This window comes from Gymnoscopelus braueri (assembly GCF_963280865.1).
Source record: "Gymnoscopelus braueri genome assembly, chromosome: 11".
Taxonomy (NCBI): domain Eukaryota; kingdom Metazoa; phylum Chordata; class Actinopteri; order Myctophiformes; family Myctophidae; genus Gymnoscopelus; species Gymnoscopelus braueri.
The window spans coordinates 38,936,503-38,953,772 of NC_137613.1; the positions used below are offsets into that span (position 1 = coordinate 38,936,503).

At 42.6% G+C, this 17,270-nt stretch overlaps 1 protein-coding gene across 4 annotated transcripts in view; it reads right to left on the reverse strand.

The window, feature by feature from the left end:
- Positions 1-17,270, reverse strand: part of LOC308095376 (focal adhesion kinase 1-like) — an 83,422-nt gene that overhangs the window by 27,006 nt on the left and 39,146 nt on the right. For 2 of the 4 annotated variants that reach the window (XM_080442429.1, XM_080442428.1), the window contains 9 exons: positions 13,123-13,263; positions 12,528-12,605; positions 11,143-11,250; positions 10,066-10,183; positions 8,411-8,441; positions 6,162-6,226; positions 5,649-5,735; positions 4,072-4,089; positions 1,356-1,412 (listed from right to left, as the gene is read on the reverse strand). In XM_080442429.1, the coding sequence (XP_080298555.1) occupies positions 1,356-1,412; positions 4,072-4,089; positions 5,649-5,735; positions 6,162-6,226; positions 8,411-8,441; positions 10,066-10,183; positions 11,143-11,250; positions 12,528-12,605; positions 13,123-13,263 (703 nt within the window). The remainder of the gene's footprint in view (positions 1-1,355; positions 1,413-4,071; positions 4,090-5,648; positions 5,736-6,161; positions 6,227-8,410; positions 8,442-10,065; positions 10,184-11,142; positions 11,251-12,527; positions 12,606-13,122; positions 13,264-17,270) is intronic. The other 2 variants (XM_080442430.1, XM_080442431.1) reach the window with 2 other exon arrangements.

Sequence of the window (17,270 nt, forward strand, 5' to 3'; positions counted from 1 at the left end):
ATATGTAGATAAACACAATGGAACAGTGGACTGAAGCTTAATATTTTATGCTCTGTGGTAAGGATAAGGATAATTCCTTTTAACAGGTCGTTCATGAAAGTCCTTGCGGTCTTGTTTCCAATGAGAACCTGTGAGCAATTAGGGGTTAAGAGTCTTGCTCAGGGACAAATTTAATTTCATCGACACATATGCTGACCTGGCCTGGAATCGAACCTGGGGCAACCAGGGCCTCTGGCTCCCTAGGCCGGCTCACTAACCACTCAGCTATGGCCGCCCCAATGGCCGGTACGATAGCATTGCTTGAAAATGGTTCTTGTCGGCAAACTACACCATTGTGCAATGGAGTATAAATTAAGCCTGAAGTTCCCATCACTTGTGGCAGCCTTCACTTTCAAACACCTTACAATAGTGAACGCAATAGAGTCACCGTTGACATCCGGCCACAATCCTTTAATAATGGAGACAAGGCTTTTGACAGGAAATGTAAACCGGATTGAGCACATTATGACTTGTATATTATCCATGAACTGTGGTTTGTCATCACTGTGGTCTCTCTGGCTCATAGCCCAGCAGGTCTCTGTTTCTAGGTCAGAAACCCAGCCAAACCCAGTCTAACCCAGACTAACGTTGCTGGCCTGAGCTGGTTCCTATTCGCAAGCAGACTGAAACAAGTTAAAGCTGGAGCTGGATTATTAGCATTGTTGATACTGTAGCTTGTACATACAGTATATTACGTATATATTCATTAATATTCTCAATGTTGATAGACCATGCTTATGTCCACCCATATACTGTACATATTCATTCCTATATTCATCACTGGTGATAGATGTATACAGCTAGATGTATATTAATTCATATTGACTGTACATTTATATTATTGATAGACTGTCCACTCAGTCAAAGATCCAGTGCAGATATCCAGGGCCAGCAGCTCAGTATTTTATCTTTATTTTTAGTGGTTGGCTGGTTTGTTTCTTGGCACTTACAGTCCCTGGACCTGTGTTTCATTCTCACTGCTGCTTCTAGTATGACACCAGAATTTTGCCTCTGGAAACCAATAAAGATTTATCTTATCGAAATAGTTCCAGCATAGAGGAGTAAGTGTGATTGATGCTAAACAGAACCTTCCCAGGGTCTCGTGGGAAAGTATCGCGCAGTTCTCCGGTTTCATTATTGAGCAAAGAAGTACAGTGATGCAAACCAAACCATATAACGTGCTGCTGGCGAGCAGCTTTGGTGAACAGAGCTAGCAGCAGTTAGAAGAGAAGCTAAATGGAAGCTGGTTTCTTCAGGAGAAGATAAACATACTCCTGATAGTTGTAGTTTAAGAGAACAGAATATAAGATACTTACTGGAGGGCATGGTGTACGTGTCTTCTTCATCAACTATCTCAGCATAGTCATCAGTCTCTGCAATAGTAGACACACACACACACACACACACACACACACACACACACACACACACACACACACACACACACACACACACACACACACACACACACACACACACACACACACACACACACACACACACACACACACACACACACACACAGCGGTCAGTAAAATCGGTAACAGCAAAAAGGGAAAAAGTTATACACAACCACCACAAGTCTATAGCTGCACAAAAATAGCAGTATAACACGCACACATACAAAACAAATCAGTCAGACATGCATTGGTCACTTTACCGTGCACATACTCTGCCACGCCGCAACCCTGATACACACACACACACACACACACAAACAAACAAGTCCCTGCGGAGCGCAAAGTATACCCGCACCAAAAAGAAAACACAACATGCAGCTAACTGTGAATCAAGCATGCAACTATCTCACACAGTCTGTCAAGTGCGACACATAGAAACACCCATCGCTCTCTCTCTCTCTCTCTCTCTCTCTCTCTCTCTCTCTCTCTACACAGGGTGTCAGCTGAACATGTGGTGTGCATATCGGTCTGTCTTTGTCAGAACAGCTGGGCTTGATTGGAGGCAGGGTGAGACAGACAGAGAGAGAGACAGACAGACAGGGTGAAAAGATGTTAAAAAAGAAAGACAAAGCGAGAGCACCGTAGAGATAGAGAGAGGTATATAAAGAAATAGCGAGTCTGTATTATATCCAGATGGTTTTGTTTAGAATAAAAGCTGTGTGAAGGCTCCGACAGATAGAGGGAAAAAGAGATTGAGAGAGAGAGAGAGAGAGAGAGAGAGAGAGAGAGAGAGAGAGAGAGAGTCAGTCTCTTCTAACCAGATGGTAGTGTTTAGAGTAAAATCTGTCCGCAGACTCAGCTGTTGGAAACAACAGTGACACATCTGTTGATGTTATTCTTACCATTCTACTCAATATTTATCAAGCTCTGATAGACTGTGTCCCCACATTAGTGAGAGGCTTCAGGCGGAATAAAGTGTTGAGATGGGCTGAGTGAGGTTTCGCACTCCGTGGTCAGTAACAAATGTACTGTAAGGTGATGTAAGAGGTGAGTGGTCTGTGCGATAGACTGAATAAACACTTCCAGCCATATAGTATATAGTAATATATATATATATGTAAGGTAATGTAAGGCAGGAGGCTGAATAAAGCAGTGTAACTATGTAGGTCAGTAGCCAATGTAGGTTGGATAAGTCACTGTAAGCTAGTGGCATGGACAAAGAAATTAAGTTCTGATCCAAGACTATTATCATATCAGTGTTTCCATATTAGAATGATTGAATGCTTTATTAACAGTTTGCAAACAGTACCGCAAGTACAATTACGCAAGCAATGATAAAAGGATAACACAAAAAAAGCCTTGATGGCTTGTTTCCATTGTGAGGGGTTTCCAATGCTTCATTATCAACTTCATTAATCAAAGTCAAATCTTCTTTCTTCTCGTGCAGTCAGTGCTGACTAATCGGCAGCTCAAATTTATTTTGGTGCTTAACCATTTAAGTCCTATTTCAATAGTAGCTGCTCAAAAAGCTTCGAAACCTAACGTGAGCTTATAGATCAGCTATTTTCACAATGTTTTGTTTGTAAATGTTTGAACATTTTTAACAATGAAAAACAAAGTGTTGTAGTGTAGTGTGTGCTCTGTTGTTTATATTGCTCCACATTCATCTGATGTGGTTCTGAAGAATCAAAACTCTGTTTCTAACTTTGACTAGTCTAACTCTGTGTCTGTCTGTTCCCAATGAAGAGAAAATGTGTGCTTTGGGTTCTGTGTCTGCCTGTGTATGTCTGTGTGCATGTGTGTGCGTGTGCGTGTGTGTGTTACAGCTAGCCCATTTTAGCCAGGAATGCAATTGCTCTCAACTCCAGCAAACCTCTCCCTATTCCATTCTGTGTAGCTGCGCCTCCACTCTGTGCTTAGCGTGTGTGTGTGTGTGTGTGTGTGTGTGTGTGTGTGTGTGTGTGTGTGTGTGTGTGTGTGTGTGTGTGTGTGTGTGTGTGTGTGTGTGTGTGTGTGTGTGTGTGTGTGTGTGTGTGTGTGTGTGTGTGTGTGTGTGTGTGTGTGTGTGTGTGTGTGGACACAAGGGGCTGGAGTTCTGCCCTTAAAGTGGAATACTGCTAAATTATGTTTTACTTCTTTATTCTTGTGGCTTAGGGGAAGCTTATTTCAAAGCTGAAATTCAGTAGCAGTTCACTCCACAAAGAATGCAGAGACAGATAGACAGACAGACAGAAAGATGCAAACCCAAACTTCCAGTAGCACGTAATATGGTGACACTGGTAAGCTACAGTACTGTAAGGCACGTCAGCAGGTCATACTCCTCATTGTGCACTACAGCTAATAGTGGCTTCATGTTTCACATCACTGAAACATGAGAGACTAGAGCATCCATTCCATACTGAAAAAGCATTATTTTTCAGTTACGAGTCAGTCCAATCACAATGTTCAGTATTACCACACAAATGCATCATGGCAATTAAAATGCATGCATGCATACACAACACGCTCACTCACACGCAACCAAGTACCCATCTAACTCAACCACACCCACACCCCTAAGGACCCAATATTAGTACAAGGAGAACAAGAAAGAAGGGACCATGGAAGAGATTAATAAACGACAAAACTTTACCATCCCCACTAAGATCTTCTGCAGGGTCCGGGAGAGCGAGCATGCAGGAAACGGGACAGGAGGAGCGAGAGAGTGGTGAGTAGGAGAGAGAGAGAGAGAGAGAGAGAGAGCCAGAGAGAGAGAGAGAGAGAGAGAGAGAGAGAGAGAGAGAGAGAGCGAGAGAGAGAGAGCAGCAGAAGAAACGAAGAGGAGAAACAAGGGAGAGGGGGAAAAAGTAAAAGTTATCTCATGTAAAGCTGTGACATAACAGTGGATGTAAGTGTAACAAGGAGTTTAGCTGCAGAGTCACACGTAGCAAGCAGTTAGTTCAAACATGGCCCAGGCAGCAGCGCTACGGTAAACCGTTTACCCACAATCCTGTGCTAAAGAAATGACAGTCAAATTAACCAGTGAGGGAATGAGGCAACATTCTAATCTAAGGCAAGACAGACACATACCAGCTTTTGGGCTCCCGAGTTTGTTAAACGTAGCATGTTTAGTCAAGCTGTAAATACTTCTAACTATAGCTCAGTGAGCAGTAGACGCCGGTCGATATATCAAGTTGAATTTACAAATGTTTTATACGGTATTTATACCCAGCCAAAGTCGGACACTCGACTGCAACATTTTGTTTAAGAAAATGTCCAACAGCAATCTGGGCAATAAAGTGCAAATCCCCAATGTATTCGGATATCATCCACGTCTTCTGACAGCACCCTAATGTAGAACCTTTTTGCCAACCTTCTAAGGGCTGTACAATCATTTAGTATTCATTCACTGAAGGATCAGCAAGGAATCCTTGCCGCTGCCTTTTATGAGGTTTTTGATTCTGCACAGTCACTTCATTCTCTTATTTTTCTGTTTTTATTTTAACTTATTTTGTATTGTACTGTATTGTAAAGATACTTGAATTGCTTGCTGCATTTAGCTGGTGTGTGTAAAACCCTAGAAAGCTAATACTATTGCGCCCCTCCTCACACACATAGGCTTGAGGTGTGACAGAACATACTTCTCAGGGAATAATAATTCTTCATTCTTTCCACCAACCATACAGTGGCATTGGTTTGGTTATACACAGCACACCACAACATCACACAAAACCAGCTAATGTGTGTGGGTGCACGTGTGTGTGTGTGTGTGTGTGTATGTGTATGTGTATGTGTGTGTGTGTGTGTGTGTGTGTGTGTGTGTGTGTGTGTGTGTGTGTGTGTGCGTGTATGCAAAAATATCAGGATTAGTGAAAGCAATTAGGCAGTGAGGAGCCAGCAAATTGAATAGGGAAGTTTATCCTCAAAAGTGAGTCAGATTGTAACAGGGCAGGTACTGTAAATGTGCTCTGGGGACATTCATCTGCCAAATATTTATGAATTATATATATTAAATCCTTTTCATAAAATTCAAAATCTAAATGTTAGCAATAATTCAGACACACAATCTTGAAATTCCATACTAGTTTCAGACATTCCTGGGCACCACTGCTAGGACATGTTAAGGTCCCCTTGATCCATGTCTTAATAAAAACTGCCCAACTTTTGTCCAATAATGTTTTTTCTCAGATAAGCTCCCCTAAAGATCTAGCCAATCAGAGCTGAGGATACCATGGGGCGGTGAATCAGAACAGAAGACAAAGGGGAGGAGGAAACGCCGAGCCTTGGTTGGCTTAGGAGGTGACGAGGTCACTAGGTCTTCAGCCAATCAGAGAAGAGAGAGAACGACAGCATGTGAGAAGACAGAATGAGTTCATACGAGTACGAAGGGAAAACTGGAGTGGGTGGGATGAGAGAGATAGAGAGAGAAAGACTCAAGACAGATACAGGGAGAGAGAACGGGCATGAAAGATAAAGCAAGGGAACTCTACAGGAAAGAAAGGAAAGCAAGAAGGGGAGAAAAGACAGGAAGAGGGAAAAAACTGAATCATATAAAGGGGGGGGAGAAAACAGAATAACCTCCCCCCAAAAAAGGTCTTGAGGTAAGTGAGAGAAAGAAAGGATAATGACTTGTCTTGAACCTGTGTGTGTAGTGTGGGTGTGCGTGTGCGTGTGTGAGAGCGAGAGCGAGAGCGAGAGCGAGAGCGAGAGAGAGAGAGAGAGAAGGGCTTTGTTGTAGCTTACCTGACACCGAAATAGTTCGGACTCCACTCTTTACTGCTTCCAATTTCTTCTCACTGTTTGATACTCTAGAGGATAATGGAGAAGAACCAGTGGTGAATACTGGGGTGAAGCATAAAAAAAACCTGTAGGCAGCATAACAAACCAACACTACCTAACCACCACATTGCAACCAGAAGCATCCTCCACATACCTAGAAGATTCTGACCTCAGTCAAAGATGAACATGTGAACATACAGTATGTCATCTGACTGCCTATCTAGGACTAGCATCTCTCTCCGTTTCACACACACACACACACACACACACACACACACACACACACTTATTCTTCCGTTCTCTCTCTTCCTCACCCACTCACATGCTCTCTCACTCTCTCTTCTCTTGCCTTCTTCATTCTGCGTCAGCCCCTTCTACTATCTTTACATCACTTCCCTCCCCTACAACTGTCCGAGTGGAGAGGTAAACATGGAGGGGGGGGGGGGGGGAGAGAGAGAGAGAGAGAGAGAGAGAGAGAGAGAGAGACAGAGAGGGAGAGAGAGAGAGAGAGAGAGGCGAGGCAGAGAGAGAGAGAGAGAGAGAGAGAGAGAGAGAGAGAGAGAGAGGCGAGGCGAGGCAGAGAGAGAGAGAGAGGGAGAGCAAGTGGAGAGTTTATAGAGAACAGAGTGAGAGAGAGAAGTGAGAGAGCAGAGCAGAGAGAGAGAGGAGGGGACTCTCCAAGTGTTTAAAAACCCTAAGCGGAAAATATTTGGCTGCTTAACTTATCTCCTTATTTGACCAGAGAGAAAGAGAGAGAGAGAGAGAGAGAGACATACATATGACATTTTTAGGTCAAATGTGGACATCTCATAACATCAGATCTTTATGATCAGATCATAAGTCAGCTGAGCAGTCAGAACACAACAACGGCGCAGTAGACATTTGTACATTTTGTTTAAGCAACTATTTCTTGCAGAAGGCAGTTACGCTGTAGGTTCTTCTGAATGTGTGTTAGCACAGTGGTTTAACCTTTTCTCGATCAGGGCACACTTGAAAATCTTGAAAAGTGTGCAAGGTACAACACAACAGTCTTTCGGCTGCCGTGTTAAGGAACTGTGTCATTTTTAGATTTGAGCTAAAAAGCTTTATTTTACACTTTGGCTATTCAAAAATAGCAGATATACAAGCTCATAGCGCGGCACCGAGTGCCGCGCTACGAGCTTGTAGATCTGCTATTTTTGAAAAATCGTGAAAATGTGTGCAAATCTTTGAATATATATATTTTTAAAGCGAACATTTTTAACTCAAATCTTTGCTTCTGGGGGGTCCCTGGAACAAAATATTTTGATGGGGGTCCGCGGCCAAATACATATACATTTTGGGGGTCCTTGACATGAAAAGTTTGAGAACCACTAATATAGAAACATACATTTTTCAGAAAACTGTTGGGATTTAGGAGACATGTAGAATCGGCTTCAGGTCATTCTTTTTTTTACAAAAATGAATGTTATATTATCATTCAAATCTTAGTGTGTTGCCATTTTTTTTTGGGGGGGGGGGCATTTGTAATATCCTCACAGGCCGACAGCGGGCCCCGGCCCACAGGTTGAGAATGGCTGTGTTAGCGCACAGGTTCCCTCTGAATGTGTGTTAGCACTCAGTCTCCTGTTTGCTTAACGGTGCTGGTGTGATGTTTAACAGTCTCCTGCTCTGTATCACCATGTGAACCTCAAAAACACTGCTGACACATAACTCCCTAAACCTCCCGGGTCTTAAAGGACACCATTTACAACACTTGGTTCTCAGTGACACGGAGCCATGACTTACATACTGGGCCTTGTGTCACTGAGCACTCAATATGTTGGTCCCTGTGTGGATTCTTAAAAGCTATTCACACCTTTTAGTGAAATATAAATAGTTCCCTGTAATTCTCCCACGGTCTTGCTATTTTGACCCGTCTCAACCTTTACACATATCATAAAAGTTCTCATCCTCTGAAGAAAAAAAAGTTTTACCTTGTCCTGTACATAAACAAACCCAACAGCCATGCAATATTTCAGGAGGGGGAAAATATATATAATAATTTAATAGCCATAAATTATTCTGGATAAATTTAACCTTACTGTTACCCAGAAAGGGAAATATGGGATCTGTTTTATTCATAGAGTGACTGTTAAAGGCTGGACCAAGTACTCCAGTACAGTACCGTAGTTCAGTAGAAAAATCATGTAATTACATGTGAGCATAAACACTGAAATGATCAAGGTACTTACTTTGGGATGGAAGGCAGCGCTCTTTCTCCCTCTGGTGGACAAAATAAAACAGTCAAAATCACTTAATTCACACAAAGTGTACAAGGCTTGTACATTACATATCCTACTATCCTATTATATATCCTGCTATAAATGTAAGAAACCTCAGCTATTTTCGCTATTTTTGAAATAGGGCTGGAGTTGGTTAATTCATCATGGATTTTTGTTTGGGTCCCGGGAGGACACCAAAATTCTCTTTAGGGTCTCGAGCTAAAAAACATTTGGGAACCACTGGTTTATCAATCTGGGAACCCATCGGCAAAAAAAAGAAGCTCTGAATGTGTCTTGAGAGATTACTGGTTTATAAACTCCTCAAAAAATGTTTGGAAACTTAACTTCGGTCGATTATTTCTCCCCTTCAATAATACCAATTGGGATTGTATTTTTTATATCGTTGTTATCGTTGATAAGTCACCTTAACAACAGGTATAACTTGTGGTAAAGTTATACCTGCCACCTGCTGGCAGGTGTGTGACTGGCACCTGAGCATGGCGAATTTGTCGAGTTTGCGTATGCTCCAAGCAGCCACCTTTGTCCCTTCAGGATAAGGCCCGTGCAATAGGGCAAGTGGAAGCTGGTGTTCCGTTACTCAGAGTGGCACTGTGGCAGCATTATTTGGTGTCAAAGTCAAGACAGACAGGAGACAACGAAGTGGCCGTCCCAGGAAGACAACAACCCAAAAAGACCGTTTCCTCACCCTTGCTTCACAGAGGAACCATAGGCTTTCTTCCAGAGATTTATAGGCAAGATTTGCACAACGGTACCAAAGTTGCAGGACCCATGCTCAGGTGCCAGTCACACACCTTTGACTGTCTGGCACACACCTGCCAGCAGGTGGTCGCTCAAAACGAGAGTGAATACCAACAAAAGCATATCGGCCAATTCTTGGGGAGCGCTACCCACGCGTTTAGCTGTGTTGCTCATTCCACGATTGCGCAATCCTTACAAGTTATACCTCGTTGTAAAGGTGACTAATCAACGATAACGATATAAAATACAAAACCAATTGGTATTACTGAAGGGGAGAAATAATCGACAGAATTAAGTTCCCGAAATGCTTTTGAGGCATTTATAATTGCTGTATAACATTACCAATAAGGGATTTCATTTGCAGTTTCTCGTTGACAGTATCTTAATCAAATGCTATTCTCTTGTTGTCTTGGCGAGTAAACAAGGCTAAGGGGTATGTAATAAACAGATTATCCCCCCTGCATTTCATCATTGCCTGAGGCTGGACACGAGCACACCAGCAATACCACACCACAGCCAACATTGCTGGAAGATCCCAGTGGGAGTATGTCATTTCTTTCGCCTGGGCAGTTCCTCTTTGCCAGTAACTTTGAATCTATTTATTCAATTAGTGTTAATCAAATGCTATTTTCTTGTTTTCTTTGCCAATAAATAAGGCTAAACAAGGCTATGGGAAAGTGATACATATCTATATCCATCTATCTATCTATCTATCTCTATATACTACTGTATATATAATTACAATGAATGCAACCTGTCAGACATTGACAGCCAGCATAAAGGGAAGTGCTCCTGTCAGTTAGTTGTAGGAAATAAAATGAGTGGCATGAAATCAATTGTAGAAGACTCATAAACATATTGCAAACCTTTCTGTACTCTGACGATGAAGGAATGAGTTTCCATGGAGAGAAGCCGACAGTAGCCATCAATCAAGTCAGCCATGTTTTCTGCCATGGTCAGCGAGGCTGTGGTTACTGTGAGAGGCTGTTTGCACACACGCACGTACGCACACAGACACACACACACACACACACACACACACACACACACACAAGTACACACACAGTGGTGTTAATGTCAAGGCCTTGGGAAGGAGAGGCACATTACAAAGGGCCATTGTCAATAAAGACAAAATCTGTCTCTCACTCACTCTCTCTCAGACACACACACACACAAATACGCATAGCTGGGTTTCCAGCTGCCCCTGACATCAGTGGGAACTCCTCTTTTCTCTTTGTGGCATGTGTGTGTGTGTGTTTGTGTGTATAAAGCCAATACTATGAGAGCCAATCCCAAGTGAAAGACCCAACTTATACAGTAGTGAGTGGATAATATGTGCAAATCCTTCCTGTCTGAGTGGAGCCATTATGGGGAATCTATATGTGGCGGCCACACACACACACACACACACACACACACACACACACACACACACACACACACACACACACACACACACACACACACACACACACACACACACACACACACACACACACACACACACACACGACTAAGTGATAAATCCATACACACAGATGTGCACAGCACATGCTAGTTCTTTACCGTTCAATAGAAGAGAGAGGCCATATTGACAGAGAGCTAAATAGAACCACTTGTACCAGAGAGATGGAGAGATAGAGAGACAGGCTGACAGAGAGTCCATTAGAGGGACCACAGAGTGAAAGAGTAGGAGAGAAATAGAGCGAGAAAGAGAGAGAGACTGAAACGGATAAAGATAAATGAAGGCAGATAAAAAGACAGAGATAGCATACGTGAAGCCTCATTTAAACTTAGTTGTACAACGTTGCTATATCTGCCAATATAGCCGGTCTACAAGCTCCCAACACATCGGGTTGCAATACGTTGTGAGCTTGCAGATTCGGTGCGGGACACGGTCGAACAAAAGAGAAAGAAATCTGCAAATAAGGCATAGCTGTTACCTCTGCAGCCCCTGCTACGTTGAGCTGCAGCATGCCTTTCCTGTCCTTCTCCTCCATAGCAGAATACTGAATGGACTGGACCTGTGTGAAGTTAGCTAGATGTGTTGGCTGGAGGCACAGAGAGGATAGAGGAAGAGAGACACAATAGAGCATTTAGTAACATTTTCATGTCAAGGACCCCCAAAATTGACATCTACAAACTCACAACTCATCGCGTCGCAAAACAATGTGAGCTTATAGATCAGCTATTCTCAAACAGCTGAAGAATAAATTAGGGCTTAAAATGTTTAACTGTTCTTCATTTAGCTGGGGACTCCCTGGAACTGCACCTCAAGGACCCCCTGGAGGTCCCTTCACCCCACATTGAGAACCAGTGCCATAGAAATGGATTAGATTCAACTGAACTTGGTGCTGGTGGAGGTAATCCATAATGTTCTATGTTAAATCACATCACTGGGCTAATTGACCTGAAAATGTCACCTAATCATTAGGTGACATTTCTCATACTGTCATACTGTCACCTATGCAGGTCCTAATGCATAACTCTCCATGTTGTTTCATTTAAACTTTCTTAATCACACAACTCAGGATCCAGCTCCATGCCACGTATTTCTAGTTTTACTGAAATGAGAATTCTGAACAATACAGTTTAAAGGGGAAAGAACAGAGTGAGAGGAATGCTTTTTGTTGGACTAAATCCTCTTGAGATTGCCATTGAAAGAGTACTTTCAATGTCATCTTTGCTTGTAATTCTTTTCTTTTTCTCCTTGAGCTGCAAACGTGAAAGCCTGCATAAACAAGAGTTTCACCTCACTATTTATTACTTGTAATTGTGCAGTGACAATAAAGTTGATTGATTGATTGATTGAGAATTGCTGGTCATTGACAGACTTTTTCTTTTGGCCAGGATCATAGTGTATTATAATTCTCATACTTGTAATACACTATAATAATAATATAATAATGCATTATAATCACTGTTATATTGCAAATCTATGCAAGAACAACACAAAACATTATCTGCCTTCACTCCTAGGATTATCATGACTGGAAGTGGGAATGAATGTTCCCCTCCCTACTGAACATTCATCTTAACCAACCAATGAGTCGCAGCAAGGACACAATCACCTGCTGGCTTGTGTCCGTTGGAGCGCCAGACCAATCCGGACACACCATGGAGGAATCGAACCAGGGACTCGCTGTGAGCTTGTTATGTAGATCTGCTATCTTCACTACTTTTTTATTTTAAAAAAAAATGCCTAAAATGACATGTCCAAAATACGGACACCTGGTTGAAAGGGGTCAGTATCATTTTTCCTATCTGTTCGGTACTTATGATAAACCCTGGTGTGTCTGGTGGATGCGTTTCCATGGTGGAGACTTACTGTGGACCCTTTGTCCGTGAGGTAGCTGATTCCATCCTCTGGTCCGATGGCCAACTCCACCTGGATCACCCAGCTAGACTGTTGGAGGTGCAAGAGAGTAGCATGTCATGAGAAAGACAAAGAAAAGGAGAGCATGAGTAAGAGGGTGAGAGAGAGCGAGAAGGGGGAGAGACAGAGAGAGAGAGAGGGGAGGGGTGAGAGAGAGAGGGGTGAGAGAGACAGACAGACAGACAGACAGACAGACAGACAGACAGACAGACAGACAGACAGAGATCAGATACAATAAAGGAAAGGAGAGGGAGAAGTTGTAGAGTTAGAGGAAAAGAGTGGAATCCAAAAAAAAATATTTGTTAAGTCACTGTCAGCATCCGTCCGTGAGAATATTGAGCTAATAAGCAACAAAAGCCCCAGGGTGACATTTACCCACACCTGCATGTAGGGATCAATACAGTTTGATCTCATCTGGAACTTATCATTCAAGGTTTCAAGCAGTACCTCAATCCTACCAGTAGGGGTCAGCCTAACACAAGGAGCAACCCAGCGATCAGAGAGAGTTTACACAGTAGGGAGGGAGAGAAGCGCTGAGGAAACATACCCCCAGGGCACATTTGAAGCACTCCTTGTCATAGCGGTACACCGGTGCAAGGATTTCCAGGAACTTTAAGATGCTCTGCTCATCGTTCAGGTTGGCTACTTGCTTAAACGTCTGCTGGATCAGCTTGCGAAGGGTTTTAGCCTGGAATGGAGAGAGGGAAAAAAGAGAGGTTCAAATGTATAATACATTTAATTAAAACAATTACTTCAGGTAATAGAGAATTAACATTAAACAGAGACCCTGGATACACTGACAAAGTGTAGCTCAGCTTTAAAGACTTTTAGATGAGGAATCATGTACATTTATAAATAATTATATATTGTTGGACAATGTATACAGTGTTCCTCACAGGTTTTTCTGAGACTATCTTTCACATTTTAAAGTTAAATGCATCAATTTGGTGCAATGTGAGAGCAAAACTAAAGAGGATAGCGCTATTATGAACCAAATGGTATAACTTCATGGGGATCTACAATAAAAAAAAAAAAATACAAATAAGCTATTGTTGAAGCAATGTATTGATAGATGAGAATGCCTGAGAGTGTGACATGGGTAAGAAAATACTGTAGAGCGAAAACAGTGCAAAACGGTGCATGAGACAAGAGAGAAAGACAGAGAGCTCCTGTGTGAAGCAAAGATATTGATTGATTTATTGACCGACCGGCCCACTGTGGTTCCAATGCAATTGATCTCAGCACTTGATTTCAGGATCAATACCTCTTAACTAAAGACATGCTTAGCACTCAATTAAAAATAAACACATCAAAGAGAACACAGGCCGTCTCTGACCCACTCATTTACACTCCAGCATGGAAAACAAGGGATGTCGCTACTTATGTTATGTCAAAGGACACATGCTGTGACAGTCTGAAGTAGAATTTATGCTGCTCTACTCAGTCATGGCAAATACCATTTGACTCCTAACATCAGAGTGACACGTTCGATGACAGCATCTACAGTGCATCGTGTCATCACACAGCTGACAGATGGGAAGTCTGTCTAGTGAAGAAAAAAGGGAATGTCCGCACACGATATACTGCTCTCCCGTCTTATTTATACTTCTAACCAACACTCGGTTAAAATAAAAAAGACGGGAGAGCAGTATATCATCTGCTGACATTCCCTTTTTACTTCACTTGATTATCTTTGGGCCCAGCACTGTGTTTAAAGAACTGTGGGGATGCGCGCGCACACACACACACACACACACACACACACACACACACACACACACACACACACACACACACACACACACACACACACACACACACACACACACACACACACACACACACACACACACACACACACACACACACACACACACACACACACACACACACACACACACACAGACAGTAATCCTCTCTTCTGTTATACCTCTATAGTTTGAAGTCCTTAACATACAGAAAGATTAAGTACAGCAGAATCGAATACTGCACCATAATATGCTAGGAGAGAACAGCTGCCATTTGAGGGCTCCACAGGGCTTAAGACAAGCACATACAGCAAGGCTTTTATTTTTGCAGAATGCTAGAATTCCCTGTGCACTTTGGAAAACAAAAATAAGAAAGAATCAATCTAGTATTCAGTAGTTCACTACTACTACAAGTAGACTCATTCAGACTTTGTGACTGATTGACCCTGATCCTATTCAATTATTTTTACAATTGCCCGCCAGTGTCGCACGCCGGGAATAGCCGATCTACAAGCTCACAATGCGCCACACTGCGACACGTTGTGAGCTAAGCTTGTAGATTGATTATTTTCAGCGCACAACCAAGCATAAATCAGGCGTCAGGCTGAGTGGACGCCTCAGAGTAGTGACTGGTGGTCCTTTCAAAGCCCCCTGCAGTAGACAGCAGAAATATTTAGCTGTCCCACTCTGTGAGAGGATGCTGCTTAGCTATGACTCCATATTGATAAGCAAATGCTATTAGATCATCAACTGTCAAAATTGCTTATTTACATTCCCTGCGCGTTTTGACCTTAATCCTCCTGCCTGTTGCAGGATATTCTAAGCCAGGCCGGTGCAGTATTATGGATTATTAGAGTGTCTCTTCTGTATTTTATTTATTTATAGCTCAGGATCATTTGTGAGAAATAGCTTGAAGAGATGTCGCCGATAGAGAGGATTATGGATAACAGTGAGTGGATATGAGGGGAAAGAGAATAAGAGTGTGTGTGAATGTGTGTTTGTGCATGTGCATGTATGTTCTTGATAGGATCACTGTTTAATTCCTAGAATTCCATCTCTCTCAGACACACACACACACACACACACACACACACACACACACACACACACACACACACACACACACACACACACACACACACACACACACACACACACACACACACACACACACACACACACACACACACACACACACACACACACACACACCCCCCCCACACACACACACACACACACAAAAAGGGATAATGTCAGACTTGTACTGTCCACCCTTCCTGGTAGGAAGTCCCACTAGCGGCTATCTCCCTCTCCATCGCCATGCCAACCATGCCTGTAGCGACATGCACTGCGTACTGCTCGGCCCTGCCAACCAAATCATGTTTTAATAACATGTATTTCTCTGTAAGGTATAACAAATGGCACATACCTTCCATAATGGATATGGTGAAACAAATAGCAAAAATGATAAAATAAATAAAACTTTAAAAATATATATTTCAAAAAAGTGTTCTCTTTGAAGTTGATATGTGCAATAGAAAAGATTGGGAAACAAAACACCAATCAAAATTACACTTTGCTTCATCTTCATAAATGTTTTTTAAGAAGTAAAAAAAAATATATTATTTAATATTTGATGTAAAATAAATACTGCTCTAGTCTAGAAAACAGAGGAAGATGTGTTATTTGAACAAACCATTAAACATGCGAATCGTTTCGTTGAATGCCCCCCAAATGAATGAATGACCAAATGACATGACAATGCAGCGATTATCACTGTGTTGTCACATAATGACAAGTGAGTGTCATTGTACTGTCAGATACTGCTGTATTAATGCTCTTAGTATCTGACTGCCTGTCCTCATTGATGGCAATCAGTGCTTGAGTCTGGTATTGGTCCAGCGCTGGGAGAACAGGCCCCTGATCCACGGTCTTATAAAGCACTGCTGCTCAGGTCAATAAAACAACTTACGGTCCCATTCCACTAAACCTGCTGCCCCAAGCTTGTCAATATGAACCCATGGTCATAATGCTTTCAACACAACACTCATCAATCACCGTTTACTACCGCAGCCATCTGCTCTCAGGTCTGTGTGTGTGTGTGTGTGTGTGTGTGGGGGTGTGTGTGTGTGTGTGTGTGTGTGTGTGTGTGTGTGTGTGTGTGTGTGTGTGTGTGTGTGTGTGTGTGTGTGTGTGTGTGTAGCAGAGTCCATTGAGAGGGAATAATACCATTAACTGGGCACCGCACTCTGTCATCAAACCCAACAGACGTAAGTGACAGCTGCTCTCTCTCACACATTACACGTACATACACACACACACACACACGGTTTGCGCCAATACACAACCACATCATTGGGGGCACAAGTGATGAGATGAAAGGGTTGACTTATTTCCCAATACTCATAATTTGAACAACATATGTAACATACACAAAACCATCACACTTGCATGCACACACACAAGGACAGCAAACTGCAAGCTGCCAATAAACAAACTTCCAATGAGCAGATGGTTCTGCAAAGACATAACTGTGGTTTAGGCACAATTATTCACAACGCACAATGTCACAACGCACAATGTGCGTGTGTGCGTGTGTGGCTGTGGCTGTTGAACACATATCAGGTGAACATACATATGAACAAGATATCCATGTCATGTTCAGAGGGAGAAGAGAAGAGAAGAGAAGAGAAGAGAAGAGAAGAGAAGAGAAGAGAAGATGGAGAATGTGCCACAAAAAGAGTGGAGAAAGAGGAAAGGGGGGCATGAGGGGTAGTGGAAGGAGTCAATGGGGCTTAAAAGAGGGACCCCTCCCCCTCTCTGCTCGATGTTGGGGAAATGGGTTTAAATCTGACCTTAGGGTCTCTCACACACACACACACACACACACACACACACACACACACACACACACACACACACACACACACACACACACACACACACA